The 24352-nt window shown below is 40.9% G+C and overlaps 1 protein-coding gene and 1 long non-coding RNA gene across 8 annotated transcripts in view; one reads left to right on the top strand and one right to left on the bottom strand.

Annotated features, from left to right (window-relative positions):
- rasgrf1 (Ras protein specific guanine nucleotide releasing factor 1) overlaps window positions 1-24352 on the top strand; it is a 243423-nt gene that overhangs the window by 159735 nt on the left and 59336 nt on the right. For all 6 annotated transcript variants that reach the window (XM_053234818.1, XM_026932720.3, XM_034305503.2 and 3 more), the window contains 2 exons: window positions 23966-24108; window positions 24233-24315. In XM_053234818.1, the coding sequence (XP_053090793.1) occupies window positions 23966-24108; window positions 24233-24315 (226 nt within the window). The remainder of the gene's footprint in view (window positions 1-23965; window positions 24109-24232; window positions 24316-24352) is intronic.
- LOC117597601 (uncharacterized) lies at window positions 1495-22980 on the bottom strand. Of its 2 annotated transcripts, XR_004578362.2 has the most exons (6): window positions 17269-22980; window positions 14090-14490; window positions 13542-13712; window positions 10941-11060; window positions 9849-10030; window positions 1495-9127 (listed from the first exon to the last, which is right to left on the bottom strand). It is a non-coding gene; the product is annotated as an uncharacterized LOC117597601 (long non-coding RNA). The 2 variants fall into 2 exon arrangements; XR_004578361.2 differs by lacking the exon at window positions 9849-10030 and having other exon boundaries at window positions 17269-21571.

Raw genomic sequence — 24352 nt, 5'->3', positions numbered from 1 at the left:
TCATGTGCCCATTGTAGGCAGTCAGTCTCCAGAATGTTGTCCTTGGGACTGATGTAAATTCTCGTGTGTTAGGTAACTTAAGGTGTGGAGTTTTGCTCTCAAATTTCGTTTTTGCTGTTAGGAGGTCCATCCTCCCAATTTTCCTAATGATGTCTAAGAGACCACGAGGCTTATGCCTGTACAGTAGTTTAAATGGGGAAAACGCCGTGGAGGCTTGTGGGACCTCTCATGAATGAAATTACAAATCATATTTTTAAAAGTTTTAATAAACCATTCGATCAGCCCTTCTGACTGCAAATGTTAAACACTGGTACAAATTGATTTAACCTCTAATAATTCTTACAATGACAAGATAATGTGACATAATGAATGTGCCTTGGTCAGTCAGGATCTCACTTGGGATCCTAACTTGGGAGATAACACAGAAGAGTGCCTCCGCAACACTGCCTGCTGAGATGTTATGAAGAGCCATGGCTTCCAGGTATCATGTTGCGTAGTCCGCTAAAACTAACATAAAGCAATGCCCTCATGCAGACCATTCTAATGGCCCAGTGAGCTCCTTGCCAGTTCTTACAAAGCAGACCTAGATTAAGGGAAGAGGGTGCATTGGTGCTTTTAGAGTGGCCGGCGGATTCACCAGCTGACATTTACAACATGCCGCACATCACCTGCGAACGTTGCTGCAAATGCCTGGCCATGAGGTGGTTTAGTTTGTTATCCTGCACAAAATGCCCAGCCATGGGATTGTGATAACTGCATGGAACAGGAGTTCATTACAACTCTTTGGTACCAACAACTGGGTCATCTCTTTCTTGGTTTGAGTGTCCTGTGTCAATTGATATAACCTGTACTTAATAACTGAAAAGTATGGGTGGGTCAGCACAACATTAGATGGATTTGTTGACCATCTACTATAAATAATTCCCTGCTATAACTGAAACTACATGGTCAAATACTGCAATCGTGTAACCAGGAAATTCATTATAGTTTTCACATGAAATCTATTTTGTTGAAGTTATCAGTTGTTCACTGATAGAGAGTTGAGTGCAAAACTAAAGCTTTCATAGCAATTGTAGTCCTAAGCCATCATTGCAAAACTGTTTGTATCAATCATAGTCCAAAGCCATCTTCATGTATCTCTGGCTGTCCATATGGGGCTATTCTCAGCAGCAGCGAGTGGTTTCCAGGTGATGAAAACTCCAACCAGAAGTAGGGCATCGGGCTGGATCAGACAGGTCCGGAGAGCAGAAGGGGTCAAGATCACTGATATCTCAGGAGTAATATGTGTAGCTCATGGGAGAGAGGGAGAAACACAGATTATTAGGTATGCTTATTGTCATGTAATGGTTAAGGACAATGTACATTGTGTGCAGAGTGCAAGCAGAGACTCCAGCAAGACTAGCTATGACAGCATAACTAAAAGGGAGAGCCAGAATGTAACACAGACATGAGGGTGCCCTGGGACATAAAGTGGCTAGCCATTCCACCTTCAACAAATGTAGAAGAAGCCTTTATTTGTCACATATATATTACAGCACAGTGAAATTCTTTTCTTTGCATACCCCAGCTTGTTAGGAAGCTGGGGTCAGAGCACAGGGTCAGCCATGTTACGGTGCCCCTGGAGCAGAGAAGGTTAAGCAGCTTGGTGGTGCTGGAGCTTGAACCCCTGACCTTCTGATCAGTAATCCAGAGCCTTAACTGTTGAGCCACCACTGCCCCCCAAGAAAATGTTTTTGCATATCCCAGCTTGCTAGAAAGCTATGTTTAGAGCACAGGGTCAGCTACGATACAGTGCCCCGGAGCAGATGTAGTTAAGGGCCTTGCTCAAGGCCCCAACAGTGGCAGCTTGCATTGTGGATAAGATTGGGGTGATGGGGTCATAGCTTCTGGTTGTAGTAAGAACTCTGGCTCCTGCATTTTGGACTAAGTGGAGCTTGTTTATGCACCTACTGGAACATCCAGACAGTAAGATATTACAATAATCCAACCTAGAGGTAACAAAAGCATGAACTAGTTTTTCCGCATCGTGGAGTGACATTATATTTATCTTAGCAATATAGCAAGATAGCAAGAAGGCTATCCTAGTAACATGAACTACATGAGCTTCAAATGAAAGACTGGAGTCAATAATCACACCAAGGTCAGAAAAGTCATCCAGAGTTACTATGTAATCAGAGTGCTTAATTCTAGCTGCAAATGGTCCTAGTACAAGTATTTCTGTCTTGTCAGAATTAAGTTGAAGATAGTTAATAAGCACCCGGTGTTTAATGTCCTTTACCTTTGCTGAAACATACAACTGTGTGTCATCAGCATAACAGTGGAAGCTAATACCATGTTTATGAATAATTTTACCCAGAGGTAGCATATGTAAAGAAAAAAGAAGTGTGCCTAAAACAGAACCTTGCGGAACACAAAATTTTACCTTAGTGTGCATAGATAACGATCAGTCAAATAAGCCCTGAGCCAGGAGAAGGCCATTCCCATAACACCAACAACATTTTCTAGTCTATCAAGGAAAATAGTATGATCGATGGTATCAAAAGCTGTGCTAAGCTCAAGCAACACAAGCAAGGAGACACAACCCTGATCAGAGGCAAGTAGTAGGTCATTTACCACTTCAACCAGTGCTGTCTCTGTCCTATGATGAGGCCTAAAGCCTGACTGATACATTTCATGAATGCTATTCCTATGTAAGTATGAGCATAACTGATGTGCCACAACTTTTCTAGGATGTTGGAGATAAAGGGGAGGTTTGATATTGGTCTATAATCAGACAACTGACAGGGGTCGAGGCAGGTTATTTAATCAGGGGTTTAATAACTGATAATCAGAAATTTAGGTACATAGCCAGTGCTAAGGGGTTCGATTGCTTCTGGAATCTGTTTGAAGAAACATGTAGGTAAGGGATGTTGTATACAAGTTGATGATTTTGATGAGGAAATTAGTGACATTATTTCAGTCTCTGAAGGGAAGTAAAACATTCTAATCACTGATCTGTTACGGTTATATTATTATTGTCTACAGAGTTAGTTATCAAATTGTCTGGTTTTAAATTTGTAGTCTGAATTTTTTGCCTGATATTTTCAATTTTGTAATTTAAAAAATTCAGGAAGTCATCGCTGCTACATTTTAATGGTGCGCATGCTTCTGTAGTGGTCTTATTCCTAGATAATGTTGCTACAGTATTAAATAAGAATCTAGGATTATTTTTTTAGTTTGATGACATTTATGTTCTAATTCTCGACTGGTCTCTTTTAAGGTGCGTGTGTGATCGTTATACCAGAGTGCTAGTATTTTCTCTCCAATTATGTTTTGTTTAAGTGGAGCTACATTATCTAGCATGTAGCTGAACATGTCCAACTTAGAGTCAAAGATGAATCAGTACACAGGAGACTGGTGCGATCTTCATACTTTAGACATTTATTTGCACGACTGAAGAATCGTGAGAGTATTGTGACTCTGTGTTTAGCTGCTGGTGAGCAGAGTGATGGAAAAGAGGCGGGGGTGTGAGCCCTGACATTAGTTCAGAGATAAAACGCACTTAAAGATTTTTTGATAGTAGAACACTGTTTACAACTCCCACAACAAAATTTTAAACAAAAATAAGAAATACTTACAAAAACCTGAAGTGATGAATTCAAATGAACACAGCCACCCTCAAAATAGGCAGAAATTCCATTTTTTTGGAATATAAAAATGGGATTTTTTTCTGCTCCTTTTGTAGCAACTCTCTATATAAAGATAGTGTTGCAGCAATTATAGGTTTGAGGCATCTTGGATCTGTCATTATGAGCTTTGCACTCATAGTGCACTTTGCATTGATTTTGGCAATTTCTCCCATGCCTTAATGCAGGTTTACTCCAGTGCTCCCAAATTAGATGTAGAACATTGTTGGACAGCATTTGCATTTTCAGGTCATGCCATAGATTTGCAGTTTGATTTAACTTTGACTTGGCCATTCCAGAACACAAACCTTCTGTTTTTCAAGCTGTTCCTTCATAGTTTTTTTCCCTGTACTTTGAGTCATTGTCCTGTTGGGATATAATTTTTCTCCCTAGACACAGGTTTCTGGCTGACTGGACAGGTTCTGCTCAAGAATTTGCTTTGTATTTTGCTCCATCTATGATGGCCTTGATGGCAAAAGTATTTCCAGTTCCTCCTGCTTTAAAGCAACACCAGATGGTAGCAACCTCCTTGCTGGTAGATATACACCGATCAGCCATAACATTAAAACCACATTACTTATATAGCGTAGGTCCCACTCGTGCCGACAAAACAGCACACGTACCTGGCCATCCACATGATATAAAATAAAACATGATTCATCAGACCAGGCCACATTCTTCCATTGCTCCATGGTCCAATTCTGATGCTCATGTGTCCAATGTAGGCGCTTTTGATGGTGGACAGCATGGGCACTCTGGTCTGCGGCTACGGAACCCCATATGCAGCAAGCTGCGATGCACTGTGGGTTCTGGCACTTTTCTATCATAGCCAACATTAACTTTTTCAGCAATTTGTGCTACAGAAGCTCTTTTATGGGATCAGACCAGATGGGCTAGCCTTCGCTGCCCACATGCATCAGTGAGCCTTGGGCTCCCATGACCCTGATGCTGATGCTTGTCTTTCCTTGGACCACACTTGGTAGGTACTAACCACTGCATACCAGGAACAACCCACAAGACCTGCCATTTTGGAGATGCACTGAACCAGTCGTTTAGCCTTCCCAATTTGGCCCTTGTCAAAGTCGCTCAGATCATTACTCTTGCCCATTTTTAATACTTCCAATGCATCAACTTTGAGAACTGACTGTTCAATTGCTGCCTAATATATCCCAAATCTTGACAGCTGCCATTGTAATGAGATAATCAATGTTAATCACGTCACCTGTCAGTGGTTTTAATTAATTGGTGTAGGTACTTACTACTACTAGAATGGCCATACATGTCTTTAAGTAACCAGTCTCATAATGTTACTTGGATATTAGTATTCAAGGCTTTAGTTATTATTAAATTAATTAATGATAATTAAATTATTATGAATTAATCTTGCCAGTTGCAATTGCCATAAATCAACAATTATGACTTAATGATTAATTGAGAACAATAATAGTGACATAAAGTTATCTGAAAGTTTAGAGTTCTTCAATAGTAGCTTAGCTTCAGTTTTGGTATGAGTGACAACAAACACATGATCTGTTTAATACAATGACATTTATTGAACACAAATCAGCAAACAAAAGTTCTAAGCAATGCATAATAGAAATGGTAGTGGATGTTTTGAATGAGTGGGTATTTTGGTGTGTGTGTGTGTGTTGTAATGTGAGTGTGCACAGTGCGTTGGTATATAGCTACGCATGAACAAAGGGTGTGCTCACCCTTAGCTTGAGAACAAAGCGATTTGATGCCCACTCATCCATCCACAAATTAGGAGCGAAACAAATACAGGGAAATTTGAAAAGGAAGGTTTGCATGCCACATGGGCATTGGGAAGGGACCTTCAAATAACTGTCATGGACTAAAAGAAGCTCTAGCTCAAATCAAATGGTCCCAATTTCTGAATGAGTCGATTAAAAGGTGAAATAAGAGCAATGCAATAACTCCAGAAACACAGTAACACTGTTCATGGATGAACGTTATCAGCTCTGAATGTAATAAACAAGGATAATTGTGGAGATTGAGCAGAAAAATTAGTGTTAGGATGAGATCACATGCAGCAGGAGCTCACAGAGATACGAGGAGAGAGAGACAAAGATCAAAGCAGCACATTGTATAGGCCTAAATGTTATATACACTATATTGCCAAAATGTCTGCCTTTACATGCACATGAACTTTAATGACATCCCATTCTTAATCCGTAGGGTTTAATATGGAGTTGGCCCACACTTTGCAGCTATAACAGCTTCAACTCTTCTGGGAAGGCTTTCCACAAGGTTTAGGAGTGTGTTTATGGGAATTTTTGACCATTCTTCTAGAAGCGCGTTTGTGAGGTCAGGCACTGATGTTAGACGAGAAGGCCTGGCTCGCAGTCTCCGCTCTAATTCTTCCCAAAGGTGTTCTATCGAGTTGAGGTCAGGACGCTGTGCAGGCCAGTCTAGTTCCTCCACACCAAACTCACTCATCCATGTCTTTATGGACCTTGCTTTGTGCACTGGTCCGCATGCATGTTGGAACAGTAAGGGGCCATCGCCAAACTGTTCCCACAAAGTTGGGAGCATGAAATTGTCCAAAATGTCTTGGTATGCTGAAGCATTAAGAGTTCCTTTCACTGGAACTAAGGGGCCAAGCCCAAACCCTGAAAAACAACCCCACATCATAATCCCCCCTCCACCAAACTTTACACATTTGCACAATGCAGTCAGGCAAATACCCTTCTCCTGGCAACTGCCAAACCCAGACTCGTCCATCGGATTGCCAGACAGAGAAGCATGATTCGTCACTGCACGTCTGCATAACACGTCTCTATTGCTCTAGAGTCCAGTGGCGACGTGCTTTACACCACTGCATCCGGCGCTTTGGATTGCACTTGGTGATGTAAGGCTTGGATGCAGCTGCTCGGCCATGGAAACCCATTCCATGAAGCTCTCTACGCACTGTTCTTGAGCTAATCTGAAGGCCACACGAAGTTTGGAGGTCTGTAGCTATTGACTCTGCAAAAAGTTGGCAACTTCTGCGCACTTTGCGCCTCAGCATGTGCTGACCCCGCTCTGTGATTTTACGTGGCCTACCATTTCGTGACTGAGCTGCTGTTGTTCCCAATTGCTTCCACTTAGTTATAATACCACTAACAGTTGACTGTGGAATATTTAGTAGTGAGGAAATTTCATGAATGGACTTATTGCACAGGTGGCAACCTATCATGGTACATTTAGGCTTGAATTCACTGAGCTCCTGAGAGCGACCCATTCTTTCACAAATGTTTGTAGAAGCAGTCTGCATGCCTAGGTGCTTGATTTTATACACCTGCGGCCATGGAAGTGATTGGAACACCAATGATTTGGAGGGGCGTCCCAAAACTTTTGGCAATATAGTGTATCATAAGAAACAGTGAACAATCAGGTCAAATTCAGGTTACAGAATAATACATCACTTTACTAGAAATAGAAAACAAACTATATTTCCTGTAGTTAATTAAGCCCAGATGCTTAGTCTCACTTGAAGATCCCTTGTGCATGTCATGTGATATGAGGCTCGCTGGGGCAGAAGAGGTACAGGAATCGATAAATCAAAGCTCAGAAGTGATTCCTGATCCAAGGAATGATGCATTCAACAGGATTCTTGTGAATCCGTTCATCCTGGGGAAGAATAAAAGAGAAGCGCTCATTATACTCTAAACTGTTTTAATGGTGGTTGGGTTAAACTTTCAAGTAAAAAGAAAGCAATAACAAATGAAAGAATATAGCTGCAAGCAGCAATTATGGGGCCAAGCACACAAATGGCACACAAAAGAAGTTGATTTAACATACCATTGTGGTGGTGTTTTTAGGCCAGTGGTTTAAAATCCATCAACAGAATTATTTATAATATTATAAAATTGCTTTTTATCTTGTGAGCACTACGTGGCATTATTCTGAAACTGTGTAGGTACCCTCAAGTCATTATGGCTATGAGATACACCAATTTTGGTCTGAATACGCTAAGGCATTACGGAGATATAGCCTCATGTCCTTTTAGGCGTGCTTGCCATCAAATTCGTTTGCACATTATTCAAGAATGGTTTGGTCTATCAAAATGCTTTTAATAACTTTTTGCCAGCATAGTCTAACAATATCTGAGTCAGATTTGGTGAAGATGCAATGAACCATCTAGGAAGAGTTCGAAAAAGTAGGTTTTTCAGAAAATTCAAAATGGCAGAAAATCTAGTCAGGCAGAAATTGAAACCATGTTATACTTTCGACTCCTTTCAGCACGAGCCAAGGAATCAGAGGAAAAAAAGAATATTGTTTGTAGCCCTTATGATTCAAAAGTTATTAGCATAAACGAGTGCAAATTTGAGCTGTTGGTGGCACTAGAGAGTTTGAGATAAAGACTCCAAATTTGCTATCCTAACATTTCAGACTGACCCCTATCTTTGTGCCAGATTTCATAACTTTTCTATGTACAGTTCTATGGGCTGCAATAGACTTCAGTAGTGGAAGAAGAAGAAGCAGAATAATAATAATAATAACACTAACTATTACAATAAGTGCCTATGCACCTTTGATGCTTGGACCCTAATGAATGCATTTCATTTTAGTGGAATCTAATCTTGTTAGGCTTAAGTGCACACAAAGACTATTGGCTTTTCTAAGAAATTGTTTCTGCAGAGGGTGTCTTCTTGTCCACTCATGATAGGCCAGACAGAGAGAGTGAGACGATGTCCCTTGGGGGCTTTTTTCCCAGGGGTCTCAGGCAGAGTCTCCTTCCCGCTTCTTCCCAGAAGATGCAGGAAATGGTGGTGCCTACTAGTGGCAGCTTAGGTACCTGCATTCCTCCTTTGTTTCTCTGGAGAATGGCAGTGTTTTAGTCCTGAGGAACAGAAACCCACTGAGCAAAGATACATCCAAAGGACGCCTTTTGAGCGTCTTTGCCACACATTGAAAAGACGTCCCCTGAGGAGCCAGAATCAAAGTTATTATGACAACTTTTTATGACATTTTCTGAATGTCCGATGTTGATGTCCACAGGACCCCTGTACATTAGGTCAAATGTGGTCATTGTGGACATCTTTTCTATGTCTTTTAACACCAGATGCAGACTCATTTTAGACATCATTTATACTACTGCTTCTGGACCAAATAAACAGTTTCAAGCTGCATTCAGTTAAAACTCACTTTTATTTCAATGTACTTTTCATTTGTAATTGCAAAGCAACTCTACAGACAATGTGTGTGTGTCCAAAACTCATGAAAACAAAAGTGAAACTTAACTCAAGCTGCAGTGGATAACAATTAACAAATAAACGATCCACCTAGAGCATACGCTTCAGAACTCATACGACCATGTCGCGTTTATTATAGAAAAAGTTCTTTAAAGTTCATTGTGTGTGTCCCCCTTTCTCACTGGTGCATGCTTAAGTTGCTCCAAAGCATGCTGTTTGATCTCCTCGGGTGCATCTTTGCCGCATTTCATTACTGCACCTGCTAGACTGGAAAAAGACAAAAAATTATAAAATGTGCAAAGGCAACTTGTAGTCATACACCAAGTCCACATATTTGTGTGAAAAAATATCAAGGTTTGAATCCCTTGTACATCCCACCTTCCCAGCTGTTGCACTACCAGCTGTACTCTAACCTAGCTATGACACGTTAAAGGTCATGCCTACTTTTACCAGCTTTGTGACCAAAAGAGTACCAAATTAAAAAAATTGATAACATGCAGCTTTAATAATGTTGTCTGCTTTCTTGCATGTACCAAAGGTGGCATCCAGTATGTAGGAAAAACAACTTAGATTTAGAATTAATTACTTTTGAAAGGATCCAACCAGGCATTACTTTTGAAAACTGCCATAGCATAAGAAAAAAATTAACTGTAACAATGATGTCTTATGTTAGCTCAGTGTGTTGGTTTGCTTGTGCTTAGTTATTTAGACAGTGCTTGTTCAGTCACTTCTGCTAATGTTACAGTTGTGAATATTTTTTTTTTTCTGCTATGGCAATTTTCAAAAGTAATGCCCAGTGAGCGCTTAATGCTAACTATGACTGAAACCAACATTTAGCTAACGTTCGCTAGTTACCATGAGGGGATAGCTTAAGCTAGCTTAGATGGTAACACTAATTAGCCACTGCAGGTTGAAGTTGGTTTAGAAAAAAAGGCAAAAAATCTAACACTAAGCAAATTCATAAACATAACATTAACTTTGACTTTACCTTAGGTGTGTTCAACTAGCTTGATCAATTTGCACTTTTGCCTTGCTGTAACATAGTCTTTGCAAGAGCAGCACATCACATGTATTGCAAGCAGTGAGGCTCTTGAATGAGTCACTGCTCCCTCTGAGTAGTGCATACGTGCATGTGTCCGCTGGCAGCACTACTTGGACAAACACGCAGAACTGCGGTAAAAGTTTGTTATAGTTATGATTTTGATTACATTTACTAATGACTATTTCAGACAGCATTGCATGGTTGCCTGTCGTAGCATAGCATTTTTTTTTTTTTTTTAATTCAGTAGGGCATTATTGGCATGAAAGTTTCAAGAACAATGGTCAAAGCATCAAACAATTCGTCCAAATATTTGGACAGTTCAAAACAACAGCAATATGAATATTATGCTACGACAGACAACCACACACCGCAACTGACACTGACAACTTTTGAATGGAATTGACAATTCATATGTCAATTTCCTGTACCTGTCTTGCATGTCCATGGGTGTCCAACAAAAGTTATAGCCAGACATTTAAATATTGAACTGCATATCTACATGCAAGAGGGGTCATATTCAGATGTCTTGAAACTGAACCTGATTTGCACATTGTGCAGACGTACAGATATGGTCCTGGACCAGTCAACGCAATATAGACATTGCTGGGAAGGTTACCTGTGCAGCCTACAGTTGTGAAATTTGTGGGGTTTATACCCATTAAGTGTGTCCACAGTCTGTCAGTTTCCATGTCCATGATTACCTGTTAAATCCACAGTCGGTTGATGCCCCATATAGTTTTTGGAAGACTGTTAGCATCGTCTAGATAGTTCATCACTGTGAGCATTTCTGCAGTTGATATTACATTGTCAGCATCTGGGCTGTTACTTTAAAACTAAGCACTACACTGATCAGCCACAACATTAAAACTATTGACAGGTGAAGTGAATAAGTGATTAGCTCATTACAATGGCACCTGTTAAGAGGATATATTGTGATTATATTGTGGCCAAATTGTGATGGCTAGACAACTGGGTCAGAGCATTTCCAAAACAGCAGGTCTTGTGGGGTGTTCCCAGTATGCAGGGGTTAGTACCTACCAAAAGTGGTCCAAGGAAGAAAACAGGTGAACTGGCTTCATGGTCATGGGCACCCAAGGCTCATTAATGTGAGTGGAGAGCGAAGGCTAGACCATCTGGTCTGATCCCACAGTAGAGCTTCTGTAGCACAAATTACAAGAAGAAGAAGGAGCTGAATTTGCTGAAAAAGTTAATGCTGGTTATGACAGAAAGGTGTAAGAACACACAGTGCATCACAGCGTCCTGCGTATGGAGTTGTGTAGCTGCAGACTGGTCAGAGTGCACATGCTGACCCCTGTCCACTGCCAAAAGCACCTACAATGTGATAATGTGAGCATCAAAACTGGACCATGCTCTGATGATTTCTTTTACATGTTGATGGCTGGGTGCTGAGTCACTTGCCTAGGGAAGAGATGGCACCAGGATGCACTATGGAAAGAAGGGAACCTGGCAGAGGCAACGTGATTCTGGGCAATGTTCTGCTGAAAAACCTTGGGTCCTGGTATTCATGTGGATGTTACTTTGACATATACTACCCACTTAAACATTGTGGCAGACCAAGTACACCCCTTCATGGCAACGGTATTCCCTAATGGCAGTGGCCTCTTTCAGCAGGATAATGCACCCTGCCACACTTCAAAACTTGTTCAGGAATGGTTTGAGGAACAAGAGTTCAAGGTGTTGACTTGGCCTGCACATGCCCCAGACCTCAATCCAATCGAGCATGCATGGAGTCTGATCCATGGAGGCCCTACCACGCAACTTACAGGATTTAAAGGATCTGCTGCTAGCATGTTGGTGCCAGATAACACAGCACACCTTCAGACGTCTTGTGGAGTCCATGCCTTGATGGGTCAGAGCTGTTTTGGCGGCACAAAAGGACCTACACAATATTAGGCAGGTGGTTTTAATGTTATGGCTATTTGGTGAAAGCATAACTAAAGTCACACAATCAGTATTAATTAATAAAGCAAATAAAACTACACATCACTAAATATTGTTCTCCAGAAAGGGTGAAATGAAGAAAATTATAGAAAAGAAAGAAATTTAATTTTGAGTGCAGCTCTGACCATTGGTGAGGAAAGAGGGAGAATATCAAAGGGTCTATGGTGTACGTTTTCAGGAATATGGGTGATTGAGTCAGTTCTGCAATGAAATGTTTGACTGTATATTAAGAGCATGAGGCACACACTTGCAGTCATGATCCAACCAGTGATGATAAGTACAAGAGCAAGAGTGTTTACTCTGCTCCAAATGTCAGATGACTTCCTGACCACTGGATTCATGAGTGATGCTTGTCTGATTTGGTCTAAACTAAGTTGAGGAGTTTTAGTCTCTTAAAGCAGGAGCTGCTGTTGGGCGTCACCGAGTTTCAGACTGTAGTCTCTAAAGGCATCTATTAAATCAATCTCTGTCTCATACTGTTCAGGCCTAAGGTGGTACAAGATAATGTCCTCCAGGTGAGCTGTGATACCTGGTGGAAATTCATGAGCTTCATCATAGTGGCTGTGTTATGATGGTCATATGTGAATGTGTTAATGAACCATTTATCACCTGCTTTTTCCACCCTGGTCTCTGTAATGTTATCCCTAATAGACAGTCTAGTGGCCCCTGCTCTCAGGCCACACAGGCACTTGGCCATATCCCTAATGAACGGGTTGCTTGAGCAGACTCAGTGGACATCAATAGTGGCAGTGCACATGTCTAAATTAGGAATGAGATGCAGAGGTGTGTGGTGTCTGAGGCACTTACTAAGAATGGCCATAAGTTTATTTAAGTAATCAGTCTCATAGAATTACTTGGATATTAATATTCATGGCTTTAGTTATTAATAAAAAATTAATGATAATTAAATTATTATTAATTAATTTTAGTAATGTATATTTCCATAAATAAACAATTATGACTTAAATATTTATTAACATTAATAATATTGACTTATAAAATGCGGAGTTCATGAGTGGATATTTCATTGTGTGTGTTTGGGTATGTGTGTGTTGGAATGTGAGTGTGCATGGTGCATTGGCATGTGGCTGTACATGAACAAAGGGTGCATTCATGCTGGACTTGAGAACAAAGGGAACGTTCCAATGCCTACTCATCCACGCAAAGGAGGTGTGAAAATATTGGGAAATTTGAAAAGGAAGGTTTCTACACCATGTGGGCATCAGGAATGGACCTTTAAATAACTGTTATGGATTTATAAGGGGCTCTAGCTCCAATTAATTGGTCCCAGTTTCAGAATGAATGGATTAAAAGGTGGAATATGAGCGACGTGAAGTGCATACTCCGTTTTTCACCAAATAACTTCAGAATAACAATAGCACAGTTCATGGATGCCTGTTATTGGCTCTGAATTTAATAAACTAGGTTCAATACAGAGAACAAAGAGAAACAACAACGTTACTTTGAGATTGCATGCAAAAGGAGCTCATGGAGATGAGATGGGATTAAGATCAAAGCAGCACTTTGTATAGGCCTAAAGGTTATAAATCATAAGAAACAGCAGACAATCAGGTCAAATTCAGGTTACAGAATATCACTACTAGAAATAGAAAATGAACAATATTTCCTATAGTTAATAAAGCTCAGATGCTCAGTATCACTTTGATCTGGTCTTACTTGCGCATGTCGTAGGGAGTTGCTTTGGCCGTCTCACATGTTCCGAGGCGTGCTGGGGCAGAGAGGGAATTGCTCAGATGCAATTAGTGTGTCAAAGGATTAATGTCAAAAGCTCAGATGTGATTAGTGATCCGAGGAATGATGTGTCTTGGCAGGCTTCTTGTATTTCTCCTGGGGAAAAATAAAAGGCAAGCTGTTGTTTTGAAGCACACAGAAGGGGCCAGCCAATTTGTGTGTTACGTGTTTTGGCAGCAGTTCGAATCAACTTGCAAGTAAAATGAAAGCAAAAACAATGGAATGAAAGATGAAAGCATTTCTTTTAAGTTGAACCTAGTCCTGTTGCATACAGGGCCTAAATGCACACAAAGACTAATTATTTTGGATTTTCCACCAAATTGTTTCTGAAGGTCTGTGCCAAACATAAGTTTGCTCTTAGAGCAACTGGCTCACTTAAAGACTCTTAAAGAGGAGCAGAAAAAAAACAATCTAATATACTTAAATTTGATGTTGCAATACAGAAAAAAAAATAATCACAAGGAGGTGAATACTTTTTGGAGGCACTATATTTCCTTCAATTCCACCTCTGATACTCTTTAAGGGCAGTTCTGTGCATGACACATGTCTAGATAATCCTCATGATCTGTCCCATCCTAAGTTGCTATTAGAAGTTCTGTGTCCTCAGTTGGTTGTCCTCCCTGGTCTCGTCTCACAGGAAACGTCAGGATTGGCCTGTTAGGGCCTATGAGTGTTTTTGTCACCTAGCCATGTGGATGGTGAAACAAGGCTGGGAGTTGCGGAGTGCAAGCGTGGCTAGTGTTACTGTTAAGGTCAGATCTCAATCTCGGGTCAGCAGCATAGGAATCAGATACTCTGTCTGTGGACCACAGGGGAGGTGAATCAGGGCTGGGCATAGCAGAGTGCAGGCAGGCAGGTAGGGTGAGATGTGAACCTGGAGCACAAGAGAAACAGTTACACAGGGAACAAAGCACAAGGAAACAAAAGCTGAGCAACTTGAGGAGGCCTTATTCTCTGTACCACACAGGTAGACTGAACAATCTGGCGATGAGTGACTGCATAACTGGGGTTTTTAAATGCTGCAGTCTGATGAAAAGATTAGGAGGAGGTGTGTTTGCATTTGCAAACACAGGAAACACAAGGAAATGGGGAAACAAATAGGAGCCTTGGCCCAGACCATGAAATTGACTTGTCTTCAGCTCCTGAGAACATAAATAGGAGAGAGAGAAGAAAAGAGAGATGTGCAGTGAACTATTCATCACAACTACTCACTAGTTGACAACTACTCACTAGTTGATTTTGCCAATTGGTTGGTGTGTGTGTTATCTCAATTGTTATGTTTGTATTCACTGTTGTTTTTACCAGCTTTTTCTTACTATTTGTCCCAACTTAATTGGTTAAGGAGATTGCCCTCTTTCCCTACCTACCACTGGGCCCTGCATATCAGGAGAGAGGGAGGAGCACTAGGTGCATAAGGGGGGTGTAGAGAACCTTCACTCTGAGTTTGAATCCCCAGATCCTAACATCACCAGACCCTCTCAGAGCACTCTCTCTAATGCACCACTTTCCCTTCCTGGGCTGGCAGTACAACTTTACGATGGGGGACATGTGTCCATATCTTGTCTTCTTCACATTTTACAGTATCAGTAATCAACAAAACTTGATAGAGACCTTCCCACCTAGGCTCTACTGTCTATAATGGTACCTCACCATGAGCACCTGACCTGGAATAATAGTTGGACTACCCTCAACTGGTGTGGCCCATTCATCCTGAACCTGTCTTTGAGTTCCCTGTTTGGCAGTAGTTAAAGAGCATGCCTGACATGATCAAGTCAGTGTCTGGTATCTGGAGATCGATCACTCCTGGGACCATCATTGGTCTCTCAGTTTTACCCCTTCATTGTGGAGATTGGTTAACCACTATTTGATGACACAGTTTGCACGTTCCATGTGTCCTGAGGCAACTTCCAGTTTATTTCCAGAAGATGGCAAACTTCTTGTGCTAACTGCCTGGTAAAGTGGGTTCCCTGGTCCTGAAAGTGGGTTAATCAGCTCCAGAATTCCCCAATGAGAAAAAAATCTTGGAGTCGCATTTTAGCTATGTGTGCAGCATTGCCTCTCATTGTGGGATATGCTACTATCCAGTGAGAAAGTTTGTCCACAACCACCAGTACATCCTGTTTCCTTTCACACGTGGAGGATGCAACCTGATATGTCACTCAGGTTAGAACCATTAAAAATGATCCATAAAGCCTCTGTCTCATGCTGATCACCAGTGTGATCTGGCTACAAATAGAAGGCTCACATCTATCTCTGGTTTGACCCTCGTGGTGAGACCATAAAAAGGGAATGGCTCATAGCACTCATCATTGTAAAACCAATCCAGGCTACCCAGCAGCATCGTGCCTTCAACTTTGTTGGGCGGCTTGACCTCCCCACATTTTAAAGTGGACTGAAATTGCATGTATGCATGAAGACAGACAACCTGCTGCAGCGCCATTCACCTAGAGCGCAATCACAACTGATCAATTCCAGAACTGCACACACAAGGACAACTCTTGGTTCATTGGTGCTCATTCAGAGCACTCACACAAGCTTCAAAGACTCAAATCACATTCCTCTCGCGCTCACTATGAACTTAAAAAACTCCTACTAAGACATACAGAGTTTCCTCCAAAAGTGGAACGCTCCTTTGTTTTTGCTGTATACTGAAGACATTTGGGTTTAAAATCAAAAAAATTAATGACAATGTTTTTTTGGGTTTTTCTTCACAGCTCTCACAATGTTTCTGACATCAACTGTGCCCAGTTTTTGTGAAATGGCTCTGATCGGTTTGCCCTCTTGTCTCAGCTTCAAAATGGCTTGCTTTTCTCAAATAGACAGCTCTCTGGTCTTCATGTTGTTTTATTATTTTCAAAAACAAATGCAGTCTTCACAGGTGAAGCCAAAGGCTCAAACCAAGATTAGACATTCAGAGCTATCAATTGTTTAACAATCAATCTAACAGGGCACACCTGAGCAACATGAAACATCTGTCAGTCACATGTTCCAATATTTTTGATCACTTGAAAAATGAGTTGGTTCAAACAAAAGGTGCCTTGTTCTAAGTCGTTTAACACATCTAGATGTAAATATGAGGAAAGTACAGCTGACATTCTGATCTATTGTCTCATATTAATATTTTGATCTCAAAACTAAGTGTCTTCAATATATAGCAAAAACAATAGAAATGGCCTTGCCATTCCAATACTTTCAGAGGGGAATGTATATCATGTGATAATTCATTTTCATAAGCTTAGCCTGAATGCACACATGGACATGGACACGACTTTCTTTCTTCCTCTCCCACACATACAGTGGATATAAAAAGTCTACACACCCCTGTTAAAATGGCAGGATTTTAAAAATTGATTTAAAAAAACTGAAAAAAGATAAATCATGGCAGAACTTTTTCCACCCTCAATGTGAACTGACAACATATAAAAATTAACTGTCGAAATGTATCGATCAGGAGAGAGGTACAGAAAATTTCCAAAACATTACCATGGAACACCATGAAGGCCATCATCAACAAGTGCAGAAAATGGAGCAGCACAGTGACATTACCTAGAACAGGGTGTATTTATAAAAGGACAAGACAAAAAGGGAGGCTGCCAATAGACCTAACTTGTATTAAATGCACCCGTTCAGCGAGAATCTGGAGGTTCTATACTTGCGTTTGTGTTGCCAGGGATTCCCTCGTTGCGTTGTTGTTTAGAGGGGTTTTCGGCAATGTTGATTGGTCGGCGGTCTAGTTGTCCTTATATAGCGTCTCGAAAGACCAATGAGGCTCATAAACAGAATGAGGTGCGGACCTGGCGGAGTCTCTTAGGCAGGTTGCAAAACTTTGATGAGTGGTTCACAGCGGTGCAAAGACGGGAGTTGGAGGCTCTGCAGGAACCAGGCTGGATGTGGAGTCTCGGATGTGTGATGACGATGACGATGAACATCTCCTTGTGATGACGAGGGGCAAGAACTTCTTGAGCTGTTAGTTGAAGAGAACTCTCCTGGAGTAGTTAGGTGACACGAACTCTGAAGATTGAGAATGGGAATCCTGCAGATGTTGATGGAAGAGAGCTCCTTGAAGATGTTGGTAGAGACTTCTGAAGATGTGTTGAATGAGACTCCAAGTTTCCTTTGTGTCAGGGGGTTTTAACCCATTCCAGTTGGGCTGACCCCAAAGTCTTTGCTCCAATCAGCAGGAACTTGGGGCAGGGTGTAAACTGCATTCTCCTCCTCTGACACTAATTAGCATACAGGGCTCTGAGTAATGTGCCTTTTCTAACTTTCCACAAGGTTAAGTCAGGAATTTGGTAACATGCATGTAATACATTGTACTCAAATTCACGTTATACCAACCCTTAGGAAATTCAATAGCAATCACACACATACCAAACACTACATACCTGCTGTTATTGATACACTCAAGAACACAATGACACCTGTTAAATGATCAAAAGCATTATAATGCTTGGTGGCTATATGATACATATAAGGAATGACATTACAAGAGGCAATAAGTTTTCAAACTATGGTTTGTAAAAGTCATTGTTTACAGGAGGTGTAAAGTAGCCTTATGCAGTCTGTTAAAGCTGGGTTCTGTGGAATGTGTGAAGGGTGGTGAACTTTGTGTTCCTGGGGAGAACAAAGGTTTCATTTCATGAGGGTCCTTGGTTGAGTAACCCCCAACCCCCACACTTTTCTCCTGTAGTTATCAATTTTACCATCGTGTTGGGTGAGCCATCTGGTCTTAGGTCCATCGGGCCAAAATCTTTGAGTTTGACAGAGGTTCCTCTTGGCTGACAGGGTTCATCCTCTGTTCAGGGATGTCCTATCACTTGCCGATTGGTCACAGGACAGTTGAAATCCAGCAATCAGTAAACAAGCGGTAATTAACTTGGCTCCACAAAGTCTGGGAGAAGGATTCATAGTTTTATGGCTTCTTTACTGCCTGTTCACTTAAGATCCTACATTGCAGAGCCACTAATCTTTGATTTAAGTATTATTCTTCCACCTTGTAACGCTCTGACCTGGATAACTCGTTAAATCCATGAAATGAAAGAGATGGAAAATGAAGAGTTGGTGTCCCACACATTTAATGGCTGGTACACGGCAACGCACTCCCCTCATACATGAGAGATTAACTCTTTCTTGGCGTTACAAATAAAAGTAAAGACAAAAATAATAACAAGAAGGCAGAGCGAACTTATCCATGGTGGTTCTCATTACACAGTCACATAGTCCTTCCACGTCATCACCACATAGCACGCGTTATAAGTGAAGCTCTGAGGAAATGCCATTATCAGACTCTGATCTTAAGCAAACAGCAGCTGAGTCTGAATAAAGCCTAGTTTTGGCTGGAGAATTTTCATCATTTTTGTAACAGCCATGAACTCAGAGGAGGGCTATTGGTGGAGGTGGATGCTGTTTACTAAGTTTAGCTTCAAGGTCGTCTTTGTCTTGCTTAAGGTGATCAGAATCACGCTTAAAGTCTGCTAATTGCCCTTGCAGTCATTTAAAGATCTCTGAAGTCTCTCAAGTCTTTTTTGCATTTTTGGCAGCAGTCATGTGTCTCTTACACTCATCATTTAATCTGGCATTATGGTAGTCTCATACAGTTGTCAGTTAATCTGGAGTTATCACTCTTTATTCTCTAATGACTTGTACTCCCAGTATAGTCAAAGGACATCTTCCTTAGAGTCGTACTTGATGACATAGCCTAATGCTTTGTTATACTCATCAAAATCCATGCTCTGTCTATGGAAAACCTTTTGGAAGAAAAATATTTCTCTTTTTTTTTTTAAGTGCTTGTATGCATGCCTGACAACGTCAGGGCATGCTCCTAATGAGACAACGGATGGTGTCCTGGGGTATTTCCTCCCGGATCTGGACCAGGGCATCACTGAGCTCCTGGACAGTCTGAGGTGCAACCTGGTGGCGTCGGATGGACCAAAACATAATGTCCCAGAGGTGTTCTATTGGATTTAGGTCAGGCGAGTGTGGGGGCCATTCAATGGTATCAATTCCTTCATCCTTCAGGAACTGCCTGCATACTCTCGCCACATGAGGCCAGGCATTGTTGTGCACCAGGAGGAACCCAGGACCCACTGCACCAGTGTAGGGTCTGACAATGGGTCCAGGGATTTCATCCCGATACCTAATGGCAGTCAGGGTACCATTGTCTAGCCTGTAGAGGTCTTTGCGTCCATCCATGGATATGCCTCCCCAGACCATCACTGACCCACCACCAAACCGGTCATGCTGAACGATGTTACAGGCAGCATAATGTTCTTCACGGCTTCTCCAGACCCTTTCACATATGTCGCATGTGCTCAGGGTGAACCTGCTCTCATCTGTGAAAAGCACAGGGCACCAGTGGCGGACCTGCCAATTCTGATGTTCAATGGCAAATGCCAATCGAGCTCCACGGTGCCGGGCAGTGAGCACAGGGCCCACTAGAGGACGTCGGGCCCTCAGGCCACCCTCATGAAGTCTGTTTCTGATTGTTTGGTCAGAGACATTCACACCAGCCAATTGCAAAACTAGTGAAAAACAGTCAGAAAAGATGAGTAGGGAAAAAAAATGTCAGTGGCCTCCACCTGTAAAACCATTCCTGTTTTGGGGTCGTCTCATTGTTGCCCATCTAGTGCACCTGTTGTTAATTTCATTAACACCAAAGCAGCTGAAACTGATTAACAACCCCCTCTGCTACTTAACTGACCAGATTAATATCCCAGTAGTTTAATTGACTTGATGCTATACTCTGATTAAAAAGTGTTCCTTTCATTTTTTTGAGCAGTGTAGTCATAAAGCTTTAACAAAGTTATGATTTCAGAAGAATATAATTTAAAAAATCAAGCAATGAAGGCAAATATGTACTTTAGTAATGACACATTTATTCCATTCTGTTGTAATCTGTCAGTCAACACAAATGGGGCTGAACCTATTCAGTGATTAGCTAATCCTTTGCTATTAATTATTTTTCCTGGCCAGTAGATTTCTAACATGAGACTACCTGCTACCAAAGTTATGTGGCAAAGTTGCGATGCGATGCTTTCTTTTGCTAATCAACTAGACATGATTTAATAGCCAACACTATTTTGACCCGTACTGAAGGTTTGTTGGACATGCTTGGGCACAGGGGCAGCTAGTATAAATCTTGTAGTAGGGCCATCATGCCATCATTGAGACCTTATGATGCTTACTCAACACTTACAATGCTTTGCTCAACACTAATAGACAGTATCATTGTCAAGATATTGATAGATTTTAGCCTCCCATCTTCTATCACTGCTTGGGCAGATAAGTGTTCTTCAAGATATAAAATTGACAAAGAAGTTGTTATTTGTCTAATACTGTTTGAGCATCATGTTCAAATGGAAGATTGTATGGAAGACAGGCTGCTGTTGCAACAGTCTGTAAGGACTGGTGCTGACTGACTGTCATGCAAGGAGAATAGCCTTGGATGCAAATGTAGTTCACAGCTTCATTAAAGGTGTACAATTAGAGGTATACAAAACGGCAGGCATGATCAAAGTCAGAACACAAGTGTGGGCCAGGTGATGAGCAAACAACATGGTCTAGGCAAAACAAACTCGGGAAACCAAAAAACAGGCAATAATCCAAAAACCAGAATAACAGTAATCACAGGCAAATGGCTTGGTAAAGTCAAATGTGGAACAAACTGAGCGTTACTTTACAGAGATCTGGTGAGTGAAAGTGTGTGTGATTAGATACAGGTGTGCATGATTAGAAATCCGGTGAGCGTGAACAGTGGAGTGTGTTGCTTGGGATTACAGTCTGTTCTGGAAAGTGAAGTTCATGGCATGCATGGACCTGACACTGACAGATTATAAGAGAATGAAATTAATATAAATGTGTCATTATGAAATAAAAGATTCATTATGAAATAAATGTGTCATTATAAAATAAAAATCTCATTAAATAAAAAAGATCATTATGAAATATAAGTAGTCTTGAAAAAAATGTATTATATATGCATCATTATAACAATGAACTGAAATGTGACAATGTTATTGTGAAAACGAGTATGATGAAATAATATTTTATAATAATGAGTTCAGTTTGATTTTTTTATTGCCACATTTATACACTTACTGAGCACTTTATTAGGAACACTGTACTAAAGCTGGGTAGGACCTCCCTTTGCTCTCAAAACAGCCTCAGTTCTTTGTGGCATGGATTCCATAAGATGTCAGAAACTTTCCTTTGAGATTCTGGTCCACGTTGACATGATTGCATCATACAATTCCTGCAGTTTTTTCAGGTGCACTTCATGCTGTGAATCTCATGGTTTACCACATCCCGAAGATGGATTCAGATACGATGATTGGGAAGGCCACTGAAGAACACTGAACTAATTGTAACGTTCATGAATCCAGTTCGAGATGACTTTTGCTTTGTGATATGATGTATTATCATGCTGGAAGTAGTCATTTGAAGATAAAGGGTAAAGGGATACACATGGTCAGCAGCTATAGTCAGTTAGATTGTGGCATTGAAGCAATGATTGATTGGTGTTAACAGGCCCAAAGTGTGTCAAGAAAAAATTGCTCACACCATTACACCGCCTCCACCAGCCTGGAATGTTCACACAAGGCAGTTTTGGGTCGATGGGTTCATGCTTTTGGTGACAAATTCTGACCCTACCATCTGTGTGCTTCAGCTGAAATTGAGATTCCTCAGACCAGGCTATGTTTTCCAGTCTTCAACTGCCCAGTTTTGGTGTGCGCAGTGCAGCCTCATCTTTCTGTCCTTGGCTGACAGAGGTGGAACCTGATGTGGTCTTCTGCTGTTGTAGCCCATCAACCTCAGGATTTGATGTGCTGTGCATTCTAAGATACATTTCTGCTCACCATAATTGTACAGAGTGGTATTTTTGAGTTACTGTAGCGTTTCTCTCAGCTCAAACCTGTCTGGCCATCCTCTGTTGACCTCATCAACAAGGCGTTTCTGTCCATAGAACTGCCACCCGCTGGATGTTTTTCTTTATTGCACCATTCTGATTAAACTCTAGAGACTGTTGTGTGTGAAAATCCTATGAAAATCACTAAGATCACATTTTCCCCATTCTAATGGTTGATGTGAACATTACCCAAAGCTGCTGGCCCATATCTGCCTGATTTTATTTTGCATTGCACTGCTGCCACATGATTGGCTGATTAGATAATTGCATGAATCAGAAGGTGTACAGGTGTTCCTAATAAAGTGGTATATTTATATCATAGGCATATTTATTTAATTTTGACTAACACTGTTTTGACTAAAATATTGGAACTGTCATAAACTATATAAGGGGGGTTCAAACCCGAAATCCTTGCCCTACGCTCTACCCTCTTGCAAGCCGATGGCAAACTCATATAGCCTAGATCATACAATATGAAGCCACTGAGGTTTTTCACTTATTATGCTTATAAAGTTAATTGTTCTTGTAAGATGCACAATGTGCAATGCAGTTCAAGTTTATTTTGAAGAGCTATGCATGTGTTCACAGTATTTTGATAGTGTGTTGCACTGCATCTCATATGTGATTGTCAAATTTGTGAGAGAATTTCTGCATAAGAAATAAGCAGATTTATGTGACAGTTTACAGTTTATGTGATAGTAGTGTGCTTCCTGGCAGTACTATGATGCCACAACATAACTACTGGACCTTTTAAGGTGAAACAGAAAATCTGAATAAGAAAGTGGTGAATAAAAATCAAACTTCATTGCATTAAGAGGTGGATGTTCCTCAAGATGATGTCTGTATTTCAAATCATTAAAAGCGGTTTCTGTGGCTAATAAATGTGCATGTTCAAACTAGTATGGACAAATCTTTAATTAGTGTAATAACTACATAATTAAATAATTTAAATGAATTATTAGTTACACTACCTAAAGTTTGCTAAAGTGGAAAAGAGATGTTTTTGGCTAAAATGTAAGGAAAATAGTAGTAAAAAGAAAAATTTCCTTGGACTTCAGCAAACACAACTTTGCTCACCCACTTTCACACAAAATCAGGTCTACATGATGCAGCATATTAATAAATATTTTGATCTAGCTGTATTTGAGATGTCAAACCAGGTGAGAGATTATGGACTGACATGTGACATCTGACAGTGCTCTCCACCACTATCATCACAACAGCAATTGAGGCAATATCTTTTGGAAGAATGGTGTTCCTTTCCTCCAGTATAGTTGCAGAGACTTAAAGTATCTATTCCATGGCACACAGAAGCTGTTGGCATGTGGTGGCCCTGCACCTTCTTAAGACACTTTATGTTGGTTTTCCTTTAATTAGTCCATAGTCACCCATCTGTAGAAAAAAACTTCTCACTTCAAAAACTTTTCACTTGTCTCTTCTATAGCAAAATCAGACAAGAACAGCCAAGATATGGAGCACCTGGACTTTAAAATAGTGGTGGAGCCTAAAGACAGCCAATCCTTCACCATCATCCTAGTTGCCTCCTCAAGGCAAGAGAAGTCAGCCTGGACCAGTGACATCAGCCAGGCATGTCCACCTGCATTTACTTTTGTTTACTCATCGACACAGCTTCAAGATGTAATCTCATCTTCTTTTGTCCCCTGTGGTTTAAAATCTGTACTTATATTCTCTATCTCTCTCTTTCCCACAGTGCATTGACAACATTCGTTGCAATGGCCTTATGATGAATGCTTTTGAGGACAACTCAAAAGTCACTGTCCCACAGATGATCAAGTACGAGTCCCATTGTAATACATTCATAAGAACATTC

This window comes from Pangasianodon hypophthalmus, chromosome 6 (genome assembly GCF_027358585.1).
Source record: "Pangasianodon hypophthalmus isolate fPanHyp1 chromosome 6, fPanHyp1.pri, whole genome shotgun sequence".
Taxonomy (NCBI): domain Eukaryota; kingdom Metazoa; phylum Chordata; class Actinopteri; order Siluriformes; family Pangasiidae; genus Pangasianodon; species Pangasianodon hypophthalmus.
This window is presented reverse-complemented; position numbering and strand designations above follow the sequence as displayed.